This window comes from Salarias fasciatus, chromosome 23, assembly GCF_902148845.1.
Source record: "Salarias fasciatus chromosome 23, fSalaFa1.1, whole genome shotgun sequence".
Classification (NCBI taxonomy): Eukaryota; Metazoa; Chordata; class Actinopteri; order Blenniiformes; family Blenniidae; genus Salarias; species Salarias fasciatus.
The window spans coordinates 8,786,065-8,803,967 of NC_043766.1; the positions used below are offsets into that span (position 1 = coordinate 8,786,065).

The following is a 17,903-nucleotide window of genomic DNA, read 5'->3' on the forward strand; positions in this document are numbered from 1 at the left end:
CCCATTACCTTATATGGCAGCCGTGCGGTCCCCTTCTTGAATCCTATAAAAGGTTGGCTGTGTGTGAGCGTGTTTGTGTGTCACTGCTAGTGTTGTCTGATCAATCAATAATGAGCATGTGTTTAAACGTTTCACGTGTAAGGGACACACACACACACACACACACACACACACACACACACACACACACACACACACACACACACACACACACATCATGGCTTACCTATTATGTCCCGTGTGCCACATGACACCGGGTTGAATCTGTGCATTGTGTGTACTAGTGCATTAGGGTGGGGCCAAGAACTACTAAAGGTTTGCATATCACAAACCATTCAACCACAGACATTAATGATATTCCCTCATGTCATTCATAGTATCACATGTTACGATATTTCACTGACTCTAAAACAAGCCTTTACTGCTGATTGCTGTTACTGTTTTATTGTTTATACTACCCTACTGTTTTTTTTATTGTCTTTATCATTGTTTTTATTTTCTTCTTGATTGTGCACTTTGACATTTGCCCACAAATGCCAAGTGTGTTATAACTTAAATCCATTATTATTATTATTATTATTATTATTATTATTATTATTATTATTATTATTATTATTTAATCTAAACAATTACAAGCTTGGCTGCTTTTAAACACTGCTCTAATTCCTTTAATATAAAATAACTTCAGATGATCAGGTTGACAAGGTGCAAAAGCTTAGCTCCTGAACGCTATTTGATCACAAACATTTATAGTGATATAACATGTGTCACTGTAATTGACTGGCAACCAGTTTAGGGTGGATTCTGTCCTTTCCCATTTTCTGGTGTGATCATTTCCAGCACCGTGCAACTCAAGGTATGGTGAATGGATGGAAAGTACGTTATGCAATATTAAAAGTATACCTCAAGTCATAAATACTCAAGTCTTATTTTGCATACACACACACACACTCTTATTTTACACACACACACACACACACACACACACACACACACACACACACACACACACTTATGTTATTATCATAAACAACATAGGGGTTATATGTGAGACAAGTGTGCATGCCAAATACAGTCAGCTTTAAGTTGATTGGGGAGATGGGGATGTTAGTAAAACACAAACCATGTATTCTAAAATATTATAGCTAATCCATACGGTCTCCCATAAACAGATACTTGAAATTAACCAATCTGTATGGAGCTGTTGAAGTGTCCAGTGTCTCACCTTCCCTCGCACAAGAGAAAAGGGTAAAAACTGCGACAACAAATGGAACTGTTACACATCTGTACAATCACCTGATTAATACCATAAAGCTCTGGTTAGACTGTTAACCATGGCACCTTGTCGTCATACTAAATTACCATTTGTCTCAGTTGTGATTATTCTTTGTCTTGCCCAAAAGTTTTAATTGTTGCTGTTAAATTTAAAGGGGTTTGACTTATTCACATCTTTCTTTTAAAAGATCATCACTTAGTTTCACAAAGGCTTTTAAAAGTTGATGCTTGACCTTAAGGAAACAATAATTAACAAGGGTCATGAGACTGTCTTATTTTGCCTTTAATAGCTGAAATTCAATCAATCATATGCTAATGTTCCTATTTGCTGACAAGCTTTACAGCTTTATTAGCCTTTTTAGAAATGACTATACTCAAAATGTGGAGCTAAAAAATGAAATAAAAATATATCTTTTTTTTTTATCATTTTCAATGTCTGATGTCACTATGAATCCAACATGACAAGTCAGTGACTTACCATTAAAATACCGTCGACGTTTTCTCAATGCAATTCAAAACATCATTGACAGAGACCTTGCGCACGCACGCACACACACACACACACACACACACACACACACACACACACACACACACACACACACACCACAGAACATCAGGTGATAGATTTGCGGATTTGAGACATTCGTAAAAATGTTATCAGTGGAAGTCATCTTTCCCTCACAAGGCAGCTCAGACGCAACCACAACACGAGGAACAGAGGAGGCAGTGTTCTGCCTCATGACACAGCAAACACGCCACCCTCACACAATCTGGCCTACACCAGACAGCCCCCGGTCTTCCCTCACATCTCCTCTGCCAGGAAGCCAGGCGGATGCAGAGGAGGAAATCACGCTGTATAAGGAAGTGTGTATTGCAGTGAGGAGTTGAAGTAGATGCAGCGTAGGCAATAATAGGCCTTTCTATGTTGAGTCATCAGTATGAGCTGAATTATTAATTATGTGAGAGAAGAACCACCTAAAAAGCAACCTCATGAGAACTGTAACTCCCATTTTTTTTGGTTGTGTCATTTGACAAATTGTAGCCTTATAATCATACATTACACTTAATAATATCAACAATCAATATCGGACCTTATTCTTGCTGAAAATTACCTGATCATTTCATCTGTAGAATCTAAGATATAACTTCTGTAACCCAGATATGACTTCTAAGTAGGCATAAAGAAAATAGGAAGGCTCAATACCCCAATATAAGAGTTGAAATTTTGTTTCAAAAAGGTTAACTATAATCAAGAATTAGGAATTCTTCATCAAATATATTTTCAGATTTCAAAGCAAGTAAGAGATATCATAAAAGATGGTGTTTGTTTATTGGATTTTTATTCCAGTAAGACCACATGTTTTGCCACTATTGACACTTAGTCAATGTTGGTGTAGTCAATATTTGTGAATTACGTCAAAACAACATCTCTTCTGTGACAACAAGACAAAGTTTAATAAAAAAAAAAAAAGCATGAAACTTGCTTTTGTATGTTACTGATTTTTTTTTTCAGTTTTTGCTTTTGTTTCCATTATTGGGTTTTGTGATATTATCCTATAATTTTATTCACAGCACATCTCAGAAGACTTCAATTAGCTGTGATCACAGGGATAATGTAAGGCTTTTGTTTTAAAAGTAGTAATCACAATAATCCGAGATTTGTTGAGAAAAAAAAAAGACAAATTCTATGTCTGACATAGTGGAAAACTGCTTTTACTTACTACAAGTGTGTATGTATGACTGCAAACAAAACCAAAAAGCAGATTAGGCATACAAGGACTTTCAGTCACAACTCATGTGGTTATTTTATGAGACAATTATACATAATACAGATACACTTACAACTATAGGTTGTCAAGCATTATGTCACAAAGGAAGGGAAAGTCAAGTATGTCTCCCATTTGAGTTTGCAGAGATAGTCTGATTATCAGCTCCTGAACAAAACAATAACCTTGGGAGGCTAGCAACACCTTGGCCTGGAAAAATGGGACCGTGACGCACAAACAGCTGCAACTACGCACATTATATCACAGGTGCAGCGAAATGATCTATTGAGAAATGCTCACTAGGCAGAATAGAAAAGGGCAAGCTATACACCAACTACTGTAGACCCTGAGGGAATAGCTGATATTGTCCTAATATTATGCTCCTATAATGCTACGAATGTAACGGCTGTGTGACTCTCTTCTTTTTAATTGTCAGGCAATTAAATTGGTCAGCTATCAAGACCATCTTTGTACAAATACACAGCAAACATACTTTTTTTGAAAGAATCACTCAGAGGGAATAACATGTGACCATTTCAAAATGTGATTTCAGAGGAAATTCCACGTCTGATGGACAGACACAGCTTTTGTGTTGTGTCATTAATATTTCCCCTTTCCTTTGACTAATGCATCATGTGGGATAGGGTGAGACAAATAATGTCAACAGTAAACGACCACCATGCAGAGTAAAATGTGACTGCGTTGGGGACTTTTAATGCTTGCTTTCAAACATTTCAAAGAATAAAACAAAAAGAAAAAAAAAAGAAGAAAGCCTGCAATCATTTACTTATCTGTCTTTCAAATACTCCTTTTGCACAGGAGGCTTCTCTTGCGAGAAAATTTATTCTACGTTTTCACTGTCTAATCTGTTGTTTGTTTGTTTTTTTTCCTAATTCCAAAACAAAACTAATACTGTCAGCAAAGTATTTTGTTTTACGAATGATCTTTCCAAGGGTTTTCTTGTGATGGGCACACACGTTTTCCTACTATTGACCTAATATTTTAAAAGCTTACCAATATAAAAAGCACCACCCACTGAGGTAAATAATCCGCAGTCTGCCCAGCTGTCACCTTTGAGTATCTGTAGTCTGTCAGTGGGGTCACAAAGGTCAGGGATTCACCTCAGCAACATCTTCTTCTCATTCAATGAGGCCAATGAGAAGGGGCAGCCTAACTGCCTACCTAATGATATCATCTTACCTGTAACATTGGGACATTGTCTATGGCCGACTCCCCTGAAGACTCAGTTTGAAAGTATTATTGCAGTTTTACACTCTGGAAAGATGTTTACTCTGTGGTTCGTCTCATAGCCAGACTGATATGAGGATTAGAGACTTCACCATGTCATATGGATGAGGAAACCTGTTGCCTACCTGATGGGTTTTGTCTGTGTTCTCTGTGCGCGAGCTGCTACAAGCTCAGGTGTAACGCACACAATCTTCAACTCAAAGAGTGTCAGGTTTCCAGCTGGTAGGGCTTGGCTGGCCTCTTTCAGACACTGTTGCCAGGCTACTCTCATCACTAATTTATCAGTGTTCTTCACCCCAAAGCTCATGCTTGACTAGTTGGTTAGGTGGTTGGCCAGCCAAGTAAGGAGAAGGACGGTATTTTTTCTCGGTCTGTCAGAGCAGGGCACCACGTAGACGCTCTTAGACGAGGACTACACTTGAGCCGGGGCTGATGCAGAACGGGGAGGTTATGAGCCCACAGGACTCCACGGCAGCAGGACCTGAGGCCATGGAGGAACAGAAAGCCCAGAGCCAGGGTTATGTGGAACCCTCAGCGCCTCCGCTTCCTCCCCCTTCTCCTCCACCACCAGGGCCACCTGAATACCCAAGACCACGGCTTATATTCCACACTCAGCTGGCTCACGGGAGTCCCACGGGCCGCATCCATGGATTCACCAATGTAAAGGAGTTGTATGCCAAGATTGCAGAGGTTTTCAACATTTCCCCGTCAGAGGTAAAAAAATAAATAAAATAATAATAAAGTTGACTCTGCACATAACATGTATACAAAGGAGGTGTTTCCAGTAATACTGAATGTTGTCAAGACCAAAAAGTATATATTCTTATCTTATTTTTCCAGTTTGCTTGCGCAGTTGTAAATAGGTGTTGGATTTCCACTCTGGGCTTTTTCCATGATGCACTATTGAAGATCATTTGACCTACTGTCTGCCAGACTTTGGACTCATCTGTGCCTTTAACAAGATCAATAATGGAAACAGATCACAACGTAATGTTTTGTAGTTAGTATGCAGTCACATGAAACACCAGAGGTTACTGTTATAGATTTTGGTTACAGGTATGATCTTTGGACTTCAGAGCAAAAGCAACTTGTAATATTACACTGAAGAGTATTCCAGTTACTGAGTACCTTAGGGGAAAACATATGAAACTCAGTCTTTATTACAGTAATGAAGCCTGCTTAAATTGCTATTGCTCCACTTCAAACCCATTCAAAACCATATGGATATATATAGTTAGTCTTTTAAAATGCTTTTCTTTGAATTTCTGATCCTTGAAAGTTATGAAACAGCTACAGACGATGTGTTTTATTACATTTAAGCAAAGAGCCCTTTACCCTCCCCTATAATTCACAACAACATGACAGATATCAGAAGTTTATGTTCATACAATGTGAGTGGAAGTCATTACAAACTCTCACGGATAGGTCTAGCACAACATGCAGCAGCTTACAAAGCCAGAAAACCTTGAGAAATCATCTTCTTTTTTTTTTACCTTGACATCAATGAGCAACTTTTTGTTGTTTTTCAGAAAAGGTATTGAAACCAGATTGTCATACAGCAGCTGTGCATGCTTTCAGTGGGGTGATCAAAGAAAGAGGGTGAAGTTGAGAAAATGATTTTACTTCAACCATAGCTACTGATTTCATGCCCTTCAGTTGTGCATATTTTCTCCACATGCTTAAGATAAGATAATGTATCATAAGATAACCACACGTGCTCACATGGGCATGGCATTCCTCCTTTATTTGATCAGATCAACTTCACGATAAACTGTAGAACACTTTAGCAAATTAAATTACTTCAGCAATAATGTTGGTTTGCACTGCGGCTTTTTACCAAATATTATAACGCATCCAGCCACAAGAAAAATAAACTATTGAGAAGTGGTTTGGCCTTATCAAATACCTATCAGTACAGTTAAGAAGGCCACCATAAAGGCTCTTATTATCAGTGTGTTTGTTGGTAATAAATGACACCTGATGAAATCACAACAGCCTTCCTTTAATCTAATGACTATGACCTTGGTAATATTGTGAGACAACTGCCAACTGTGACCGTGACGCTCCTATCTAACAAAAATGTCCTTTTGACACCCGTCAGTGACATTGAGGCTCATCAACAGAACCGAATAATATATATTTATTTGGTAAGCTGTCAATTACAAATCATCTATTGTACACTTACACGGAGTATTGTGCTGGATGTATTTTCAGCACTTTCAGTTTAAGGTGAACATTGATATTGCTAAATGACTACAATGACTGGTAAATGTACCTCATAACATGAAAAAGTAGCTTTTCCCTTCTGTTTTGTGGGTCCATGCGCTGCATTCTTCAAAGCCTCTGTCCAACTCAAGCAAAAGATCAACATCTCTGTGAATGTGATAGCCCAGTCTCCTGCTCAGGGTCTCAGACAGCGTGAGCTCAAATAACACACATGTTTGTCTTACCAATAAGAAGCATCATCAATGTGACGGCTGAAGTCGTACCTCAGGACAAACATGTCAGCAAAAACCAGTCGTTCAAATATATACAGTTAAACATGGTTTCAGAACAGTGTTCTACTTGTTTGTTGTTCTACTTAAAACTTTAAATATGTTAATATCTTGACAAAGTGTAGATCAGTAGTTTTGTCTGATGATTCAAGAAATAGAACAATAATAATAATATTATTATTTGTACTTTAGTTTTCTTTGTATTTTTTTTTTGTATATGTACTTCTTAATTGATACACAATACTAAATTATCCAGTATAAGACCTTGAATAAGATGCACACCTGCAGATGCAAGAAAGTCAATGAAAAACATCAGCACTACCGTTTCCTTGACCTGGTGTGTACCGAAGAGCAGCAGCATACAGTGATTATGTAGTCAGATTCTACAAAAGACCTTGAACTGCAGCCAGACTATTGACTCACGCCAAGGTGATAGCTGGGAAAAGGAACTTCTTCAAGATAACGGTTCATGCAAGTTGTCATGAATTTCCGATATGGATTAAGAAGTGAAAGTTGAACTTTAACCGTTGATTGCAGAATAGTGAGTTTGAAGCCAATACAGAACTTTCTCAGGTTAGCGATTAACTTATGAATAAGAAAAAAGGTGTGAAGTTTGACAACAATGGAAGTTTGAGCAACATGCAATTAAATTCCAAAGTATAAGTACTATTGTTTCTGAAAATTGATTTAATGCATGGCTGACTTTACTTGATACTAGACTCGATAATATAACTTTGGACAGAGAGTCATTCAGATGTTTGTTAGTAGCAATAATAATAATGCAAGCAAAATCATTTCCAAAGAAAACGTTCAGAAAACAGGAATTTACCATTTTAAAAAAGAAAATGAGTATGGATATGTTGATCTGGTGTTGTGACCTGTCGCTGCAGAGCTATGCCATAATACTTTAGTGTAGCTCTACTGCCACCTGCTGTTTAACTCCTATACTGCACAATGGATGAACGAAATAGGGCTTAAATCGATATTTCAGTCTCTTTCCTTTGTGCCATCGTATTTTATCAAGTCATGGTAACTTTTCTCCCGCAGATCCTCTTCTGCACCCTCAACTCTCATAAAGTGGACATGCAGAAGCTGCTGGGTGGACAGATTGGACTGGAGGACTTCATCTTCGCTCACGTGAGAGGAGAGACCAAAGAGGTGGAGGTCACCAAGACGGAGGACGCACTGGGCCTAACCATCACAGACAACGGAGCTGGCTATGCTTTCATTAAGGTGAATTCAAGAGCAAACTGTATTCAACTTTTCATGAACACATGTGGGACAAATAAGATCATATAATTTTGCTAAGTGACCTTTGAACTCACACATACAGGACCGCCCTTTCTGAAAACATACAGTTTTCAGAGTAACCGAGTAATTAAATGAATTTGGCACAGTTAAGTGTTGCACAGTGTCCCATCTCACTAACGCTACAACAGGTATTACATGGCATGGCATGGCCAACTAACTAACTGTTTAATTTAATAGGAGGTCTGTTTACTTTTCCCTGGCAGTAATCATTCCCAGCTATTTCTTTCAATTTGGATTAAATATATCTAATCCAAAAAAAACTTCTTCACTCTACTCGAGTGAAAGAAAGAGAATTTATTATTTACATATTAATATTCCCAGGTCAGAGTTCTCTGGAAATATGTTTGTACTGTAAGTAGTTTTGTTGATTTCCCACAGACACAATTCTGATGCCAAATCTGCACATTTACATGTAACAATACATTTTAAAAAAATATAATAGTGACTCTGTCCTTCCTTCAGGCTTTAGTTTAGACATTTAAGCACTTTTAGATTTCATTTGTGAATTCATAATCTATAGATTGCTCCTATGATTTGAATTTAAATAGATTTTTTTTATTTCTTCCAAACACAAAACACACATTGAACATAAAATAAAGTTAAACAACAAAAACAATGTTTGAAAAGGAGTTTATAAATTCCTAGCCCCTACTCATGATACACTTTTCATTACTAAAAAAATCACCGTGCATGACATATTTTCATATACTGCACTGTACTCTATATTGTCTTCACTTATTGTGGTCTTTATGGCAAACTTGAATGGCATTTTGTTGTTGATTTGTAGCTCACAGCAGGGGCTGAAATGGCCTTAAAAAAAAAAAAAGCAAAACCTTACTTTTACACATGTGGAAGATTCTTTTTTCAGAGGGACTGTTCTGTCAGAAAACCAAGATGGTTTTCTGAAACAATAAAGTAGACTGCGTTAGAATCCAATAGAATATAATGTCATTTGTTTCTCAAACAATGAAAGACGATTAGCAGCTTCCACAATGAACTACTGCCACAACACAAGTTTGTATTGTGTGTGTGTGTTTGTGTATATTGTAACTAACACCAAACTTCAAACACTGGTAATTATTATTAAATGCTTACAGTAACTCTGCTAAATGTGTCATGTTCTTCAACGTGAACATCTTTTCCAGCTGTTCAAAGACCACGTGCTCCTTCCACCAATTTCAGTAATGTTTTTCCATTGTCTTTTTTATAGAGGATAAAGGAAGGCAGCACCATAGATCGTCTCAAGACAGTATGTGTTGGTGACCACATCGAAGCTATCAATGACCAGAGCATTGTGGGGTGTCGACACTATGAGGTGGCTAAGATGCTAAAAGAGCAACCCAGAGGCATACCCTTCACTCTTCGCCTTGTGGGGCCCAAAAAAGCCTTTGGTGAGTGGAAACTCTTCCATTATACAGATAGAGACTGGAAGTCTCTCTGTGCACCTGTAGTAAGTAATGCTTTGTAGTTAACTAGTAATACTTGGAGTTGTGTAACCTTAAAAATGTCAGTAGCTGTCCATCCTTGTAAAATGTGGTCTTTCTTTATCAATTCACTTGGCTGCCCACGGAATATATTCATGCTTGATTAAAAATTAAAAGGGAAACCAGCAGGGTTCCTATGATGAAAACTAATAAAGCTTGGAAAAAGGGCAGGAAAAAAAATTGCATCCTCCTTAATTTTGTCTTAAGTCCTCTGAACACATGTGAAACAGGAGGAGATCCGTTACATGAATGTTAAATATTAACAGCATAAAAAAAAGAAAAAAGAAAAGCAAACAAAAACTGCTCCCAGGATATATTTTTTTTAATGGTCGGACTGTTTTTACAGTGGTTGATGGATTACAGTTCCCCTCAGTACGTTTCCATTTCTCAGGAGGCAAACAGGAAGCAGAGATAGGAACATTGTGCAGATGACTGGCTGTCTGCCAACGGACCTGGAAAAGTTGTTACACTTAGTGGCAATAACAAGTGACCAGTGTTATAGCCAGGGTTGCTAAGCCTCTAGCAGAATGGCAGCATGCTCAAGTAAATGATAGAAGAAATGCCTCTGCTCGAATTAAGATAAATGTTGACTTAGACCAAAATAATAAATAAAATGATATAACTCTTTCTTTGTTGTTTTAGGTAAATTCTACCCATGTTAACATTCAGCAGTGTTACGGAGAAATTCTATGGTTTTTCTCTTTTTAAACACTTACAATGGGAATTTACTAACTTTCCATTCTCACGCAATTATGCAGACAATAAAATGTTGAGCAACGTGTTTTTATTGCCACATATTGAGAAACAAAGGCCTTTCAAGAAGTGGATGCATGCTTTTGAAGTTAACAGGAAATCTATGAGTTGAAAAGATAAGAAAGAATCCTCTTACAGGATTTCTCATTCAGAAACACACATAAAGGATACGCCAACCGAAACTCACGCTCTGCTCAATGTCCTAATGTTAAACTCCAATAACGTCTGCACTGCTTCACCAGTGGGAACACTGTAATGTCTTAATGTTTACATTCCTAACCACAGGTCACCCTCTCAACTTGTGTAATGTGGTGAAAACAATAGCAATCAGCACTGATTGGATGAAACAAATGATTTGCTTGCCATCTCGTTTTAGGATCGCAGTCACATTGGAGTCGCTGCCAACCACATTATAAATATTTAATAGGAATGTAGTTGTTGTACCTTCACTGTTGCCATGGGGGCTTTATTTTGATTTACATTTCACCCATTCATCTACAAGCAGTAAAAATAAGTGAAGATGTTTACTGCAGAAAAAAAGAAAGATTTGTTTGTGTTAAAACCAAGCAACTTGTCTTCATTGTCTATCCTCAGTGTTTACATTTTGTGTTACCAGTAACAGTTGGACAAGTTTATTATAAATTCTAAACATTCAGCCGGTCCATGCTTTCTTTTGTTGTAATTCACAGCAAACATTCCACTGATAAGATCAATGTACATTTTGTTGTTTTTCAAAGTAAGTAGAAAGTGGTGGAAAAAAGGGTTTTGCAGTAAGAATCGATAGCTCCTTACTTGAATTCCAATGAGTTTTCACAGAGTTCTTTCAAACAGGTCTGATGGCACAACATGGTGAAGGTTTTGGTTAATGTGTAGAAATGTACTTTCCACGTGCATAAAAACAGTTTTCAGCAGAATTATAGACATAAATTATGACACTATGTGTCACATTTCTAATTCTTCAAGCTCATAGAAATAGTTGTAATGACTATTAGACTTAATATCAGCAGAAAACAATATAGCTGAACAGCAAGTGTCAAGAAAAGTTGGTAAATGTAAATGTCTCTTCCTGATCTTCACTTCACCCCCGTCTTAGTTGATGTATGATGACGAGCTTGTTAATCTCTTTTCCGAACTCAGACAGCAGCAACAAAGCGGCACTGCAGGAAGGAGTGCCATGTTGCTCCTTTGTTAACACTGTTAAAATTAGAAAACTGGCAGCCGTGTCAATTAGTTACAATATCTTTCATATTTAAGAGATATTCTGTCTCCTCCATTCAAGGAATGTAATTACCTGTCAAAAATTCAATAGGCTGTTTACTTATTACTTCTGGTTTAGAGAGGGAAAAAGGGAAGTTGCTTTTGTGGAATGTACCTGAATGAGTTGGAGCCTTGCTGGGTGTAACTTTACTTATCATAGGGAAAATCTAAATAATTGTCGGCTACTTAATTTCCTGCCGTCGATCCTCGCTCCTCAGTATTAACTGTGACAAAGTGTGCAGCCTTGAAGAAAGTGAGCAGGAGTTATTCTGACTGACCTGCTTTCTCCAGCTGAAGCAGAAGACTTCACTGTCATGTGGTTGACAAGGGCAGACTGAACATTTATCATATGGTGCACAAGAAAATTTGTCACATTTATCATATGGTGTCTTTTACATGAGGAAAACTGGTTCAACTTCCTCAGCTCATTAAAAAAAAATTGCATTGTGATGTTCTTTGAAAATGTCTTTGAAACAAACCTTCACAAGATTAGAAATTATCTAGCAGTAATGACTGCTTGTGACAGATTGTGTCCTGACAAATCCATTACAGATATCTGTTTCACATTGGAGCTTCATGGGAAAATGGTTTCTCATCCCAGTGAATGTTTTGAAAGTGTATTCATATAATCAAAAGTGGCCCCTGAGACAATTTTTGTACCAAGACTGAGTAACAGCAACGTGACCTGACCACCTCTTTAACACATAATACACACTTGTGTCTTATGATCAACGACTATGACCTGTCAATTTTTCAACATTTGCTTCGTCTGTGTGTGTCTGCTGCATGCAGGTCACAGAAAAAGACCTTATCAATCAGCTGTAACAAAAATGATCATTTTTTTTAATTTGTCAATAATTGGACATCTTTGGATTGAGATCATAACAAGTTATGTGAAGAAAACATCAGCAATGAAAATCAGCACCAAAACGTATTAAGGCCCAGATGAAAGCAGCCGGAGATACTCACTGTTTTATTTGTGAGATCATCTGAAATTGATAAACAGGCTTCACACTGTCACAAAAAAAATTCCACAGAGCTGACATTAACTCTGACCTCTGTGATAGAGGTGATTTTCTAAGGAAGCAGATATCAGTCACAGATAAATGTTCATTTCCAACAAAAACACAGTGTGATGCAAATGTTCTTAACTGATTATAACTGATTACGTTCGCATGTTCATCTTCCTGTTATATTTCATTTTCACAATCAATTGCAAACTTCTCCAAAGTTGTCTGGACCAAGAATGTACTCTACATTACAGGCAGATGAACTTTGCTTACACAGACATACATAACAGCTGTGGCCATAAAAGGAGTGAATGGTGGGGCAGTAATATATTAAATGAGCTTTGAGAAGCTGGCTTGCAGTCTGCTTTTTGCATTGTTTGCATAAGGACCCTTTCCGTAAAATGGCTGACGGACAGACTGGAAATCCATGAGTCACATTTCCTCATGGACAAAACATTTCTCTCACTTGAAACTGTCACATAAAATAATGTGTGAATAGTATGTAATAACATGCTTGGAAGGATTACAACATAATACTACATCCGGCAATTAAATGCTCCAAACTTTTCTCATACGCCACTTATCCGAACAATATTACACAATTAAATACTTCCATCAGTAGCAAGGGAACTCCGATGAGGAAGCAGCCAGGCAGCTTCCTCATCAGAAACCTGATGTTGGAGGAGCAGCAGCTCTTCTTTCAGCCTGTCCTGTATGATCAGTGTCTTCTAACATGAGGAGGCCTGCCATCTTGTGGGGAAAACAAATTTTGCTGGCTTTTTAGTGCATTCTCATGTATTTTTGCTGATAGCAGACGCTCATGAAGACAAGTCAAGGAAGTTATGTCGACAGACCCGCTCAGCTCAGCAGTCCAATGCAGCAGCTGCATTGCTGATTTGGTGATCCTTTCTCCCATCCTTCATAAATAAGACCCCAGGATACTCTTCGCAACACCTTCACACCTTGACGATAATGCCCACCACAAATTATTATCAATCTATGTTGAAGTAACCCAAAAATTAGGAAAAAGAAATCAGTCTTTTTTTCCGTCATACTGCCTGTTTCTTTCTACCATACACAAAATACACAAGCATACACACTGTGTAATTTTCACTTGAGTGCTGATTCTCATCCTGTGTGTGCGTAGACATGATTGGAATGAGAACTAAAGCGCCAAAATCTAACGAGGGGAAAATGGTGAACGGGAAGGAGACACTGCGACTTCGCTCTAAGGGAGCTGCGACAGTTCAAGAAGTGGTGAGTTTCACACGCTGTTCACAATGTAATGCACAAGTTCATAATGTAATGAATTCCCAATATTGTAATAAAGCAGGATTTGACCGTCCCATCCACTATACCATGAATATATAAAAACTTTAAGAAAACCAACTTTCATTGCAGTTTTTACATTTTCAAGTGACATTTTTCTACTTTGAACCAGAACCAGTTAAAAATAAAATCACTTATACAATTACTGACAATGTGTTACGACAATTTTAGCTCAGATATTTTGTTACAGATAATTACAGTAATTGTAGTTCTAGTGTTACAGTTATATACATTATAACCTAAACATTTTTTCATAATTTTACTTCTAAAGACATAAGACGCTCCTGGCAAATAATTTCTTTGTTGACAAAAACAATTTACATTAAAACCAGTGTTGTATCAGCAGCTGTTAATATATACAAGTGCTTGAGATGACTGTGGTTGCACATTGTTCCCCTGGATTAATTTCAAGGCGGCCTTTATTGTTTTAACTCAGCTAATTCGTTACCTTGACTTCTCAATGAAAACAGGGTTGGATTTGTTTGGAGTTGGATTGGTGTTTGCATACGCTGGCTGCATTTGGTGCTGATGGGTGAGGGGGTGTATGAAGAGAAGTCCATGTAAACAGTGTGCTAACAGATTATTTGGGTTCCCTCACACACACTTACAGAACTGTTGATCTCACTCACAGAAACACAAACAAACTGAACTCTTGTCATTTCCAGCGAAAGGCTGTTAGGCACTTCCCATACTTCAGTACAGGAGATTTAGCTTGACCCTTGATTAACTATTAGTGGTCCCACTATGGAATAATCTTATATATTATCTTCATGGAAGGATTGATGTAATGTGAACATGAGCAAACCCAAGGCTTTTCAAATTTTTTTGGAGGCCAAAAAACAGTAAAAAACATAAACAGATTTCACACATTTTACAGGCAAACACTTAATACCTTGTGAATATCTCTGAAGTGTAACTTAATCAGGCAGACATAAAGCAAACTGTCTGTCATAGCTATGTAATGAGTATGGATTTGTGTTTTATATTTAGAGTATGGTCACTTGAGAATATGTAGAAATCCCTCATTTTTTAAAAATGGTTTCATTGTTTGTTTGTTTTTTGTTGGGGGTCTCTACAGCAGAATGAGTTTGAAGAACGGGCTACCAAAAAAGTGGACGACCTGTTGGAGAGCTACATGGGCATCAGAGACTTGGAGCTCGGTAAGATGACCCACATAGTACTAATAGTCTTGAAATAAACTTTATCTTCATGTCCATGGTTTTTAGGTGGAAATGATAGACAATTTTAATTGCACTAGCATGCTCTTTATTAGAATATATATAGCATCAACATCTTATACATTTCATTTAGTTGTTTGTGTTTTTTTAAGCATTGAGAGCTTTGCAGGCAGTTCAGATCTGATAATATTTGGAATAAACATTTCTGAGCTATGAGTGAAGTGAGTGTGTTTCTCTGGAGCTTTTATCATTAATTCAAGGTCTTTCTCAGGTGAAACAGTTGGTGATGTTTTCATGCAGATCTAAAGAATGCCATTTCAAGCGTAAGAGAGCAATAAACCTGAAGTTTGGTATGGACATAAAAAGGGTGAAACCTACCATATGAAGAAGTCCTTGAGCTAAAATTTAATCTTCTGTTGGGGTAAACAAAACACGGACTATAGTTTTAGTCGGGAAAACAAAAGGACATTGGACCTTGAATGGTTGGATGCTTCCTTTCACCCCTGCCGAATATCACAATACTCTCACATTATGTGAAATGAAAAAGAACAATTGACTTTTCTCCTTTTTCCAGACTTTCAAGGCCTTATTTTTCAAAGAAAGATGTTTGTGTCATAGGATGCTATTTTTTATAAATTGGTTCTCGAGCATGTTATATATATACTGGTTGCACAGTTGTGACATTGTTAGAATCCTGACAAATACCAACACTATATAGCATGTATCAAGTTCAGTTTCATTTAATGCTTTTGATCAGGTATTTTTTCAGCAGACCTGCCTGCAATACCAACTGATATTGAGATATATTATTGATATATCAGTATCAGTAAATCAGTAATACTGATAAAAATGTAATTAGTCATCCTTTACTTACTTATTTGATAGTTTTGAAGTTGTGCGTTATGTTTTTGGGGGATCTTTATGGTAATTTGGCCCTGTGTTGAATAACAACATGAAGGGAAGCCAACAGATATATTCCATATGAAGAGATTACTACATCTTGATGCCATGTTTTAAAGCCAAACATCCAGAACTTTTCTGACCCAACTGTAAATACAAAAAACAGTAAAGAACACCGCATGATTTCTGATTTATTGTCCTGTCATGCCGTGTTTGCCTCCATAAAAAATGCAGTTGGATGCATTATCAATGTTTGGTGGATTTACAAGCCCATGCAAAGAAGTACATGAGTACATTTTGACACCAATCTCAGGATGAACGACTGCCACTGTGTCCTTTTGACGGAAAGATATGGCCAGATAATCAAAGCAACTCCACTTTTCTTTTTTTAAAACAGAAACAGCTTCTTCTTCTTCTTCTTCTTCTTCTTTTTTTAAAGAAAGTGTATTAACTCTGAATTGATAACACAGTGAAAACATTTACTCTTGTGCCCTCTGTTATTTGCAGCAACCACCATTGTGGAAGCTGGGAAAGACAAGAAGAACCCTGATGATTTTGCAGAGGCGCTGGATTCAGTTCTGGGAGATTTTGCCTTCCCTGATGTGTTTTTGTTTGATGTATGGGGCGCTATTGGAGATGTGAAAAATGGAAGAATTTAGACGTCAACTTTAAAGATTAAACATAGAAGTGTTGCAATGTTGCCTTCCAAATCTAATCGCTTTCTTCACAATCATGGTGAGGTCCGCATATAATTTGGCAACATCTATTTTAAACAATCAAATGTGAATTGTATGCTTCTTTATTTGTCAAATCTTTGAAAATAATATCAAACTCTACAAGTAGATTTATATGAACACCTGAGATGTTGTTGTTTCAAGAGGGAAAATGTGACTGTATCATTTATTTCCACAGAAATTAAGATAAAAGAATAGAAAATGACTGAGAGCTGAAGATGTGTGCATGTTCAGAAACTTTAGCAGTGGACATCAGAGTGCAATCATAGGATCCAGGATGTTTGATAAGCTCATTTCCTGTAGTTTGAAACCCACAGCGGAAAAACAGGATGGAAACACTTTTCACGTAACTTCAAAGTCTCAATGAATTCTTTTCCTTATTTGTCAGAAAAATGCAAAGTCAAGGCAACTGTGTGCATGGTCTAATTAACGGCTCGGAGAGGAAAAATGAATGTGAAATCTGACTGGCAAAAAAATATATCTTTCCTGCTTCATTAATCAAAGCTGTCATCTGAAAATGGCATGCCAAGGGGCCCCATCTCTGCAGTGGACAGCAAACAGGAACCCAACCCACTAGTTTGCACAGTAAAAATAAATAAGTACAAGTTTTTATGCATGCTTGTATTTGAGGTCCTGAACTGGATTTGTACGAGCCACTTTTCCCTCGAAAATGAATGAAGGTCTTCGTGCTCATCAATAGTGTTACATATTCTAGTTGTGTTACACTTTTGTCATGTTTCAAAGAGAAAGTGTACATATTCCACATTGATTTTTACTGCAGCCTTTGTATTCCATCATCTTCACTCTGTGTCACTGTTCACTTTTGTCTGGACTTTACTCGTTAATGGCTGTAAAGAGAAGGAAGCATCAGACTGCTCATTGCTATTCATTGTATAGGCTTTGTGGTTTAGCAAAAAACATGAACAAGATGTGAGTTTCTTTGACTGCTTTTCAAACATGTAAAAAAGTAAAAATGGATCTCACGCTTCGGTTTTCTATAACTTATGACAACAAAATCAGTACTCATCATGATGAGACATTTCTTGTTGAGACAGATGTTTTGCTTATACTTTGCAAGTGATTGCACCATTCAATGAAGACCTGAAAATGTATGGCACAGTCATGTTTAAAATGTTTAAAATGTAAGTAAATTAAATGAT

At 37.3% G+C, this 17,903-nt stretch overlaps 1 protein-coding gene across 1 annotated transcript; it reads left to right on the forward strand.

The window, feature by feature from the left end:
• The first annotated feature begins 4,746 nt into the window (after positions 1–4,746).
• On the forward strand, positions 4,747–16,751 carry gipc3 (GIPC PDZ domain containing family, member 3). The gene is made up of 6 exons (XM_030083280.1): positions 4,747–5,006; positions 7,835–8,020; positions 9,309–9,489; positions 13,750–13,859; positions 15,010–15,091; positions 16,517–16,751. The coding sequence occupies exons 1-6, from the start codon at positions 4,782–4,784 to the stop codon at positions 16,666–16,668; spliced, it is 936 nt and encodes a 311-aa protein (XP_029939140.1). The 5' UTR covers positions 4,747–4,781; the 3' UTR covers positions 16,669–16,751.
• The last annotated feature ends 1,152 nt before the right edge of the window (positions 16,752–17,903 follow it).

Excerpts from the sequence above, each read along its gene's own strand:
- gipc3 (XM_030083280.1), top strand. The coding sequence starts at position 4,782 with ATGGAGGAACAGAAAGCCCAGAGCCAGGGTTATGTGGAACCCTCAGCG. Across the intron at positions 13,860-15,009 it reads CTGCGACAGTTCAAGAAGTG|CAGAATGAGTTTGAAGAACG; the intron begins GTGAGTTTCACA and ends GGGTCTCTACAG. Across the intron at positions 15,092-16,516 it reads CATCAGAGACTTGGAGCTCG|CAACCACCATTGTGGAAGCT; the intron begins GTAAGATGACCC and ends TGTTATTTGCAG.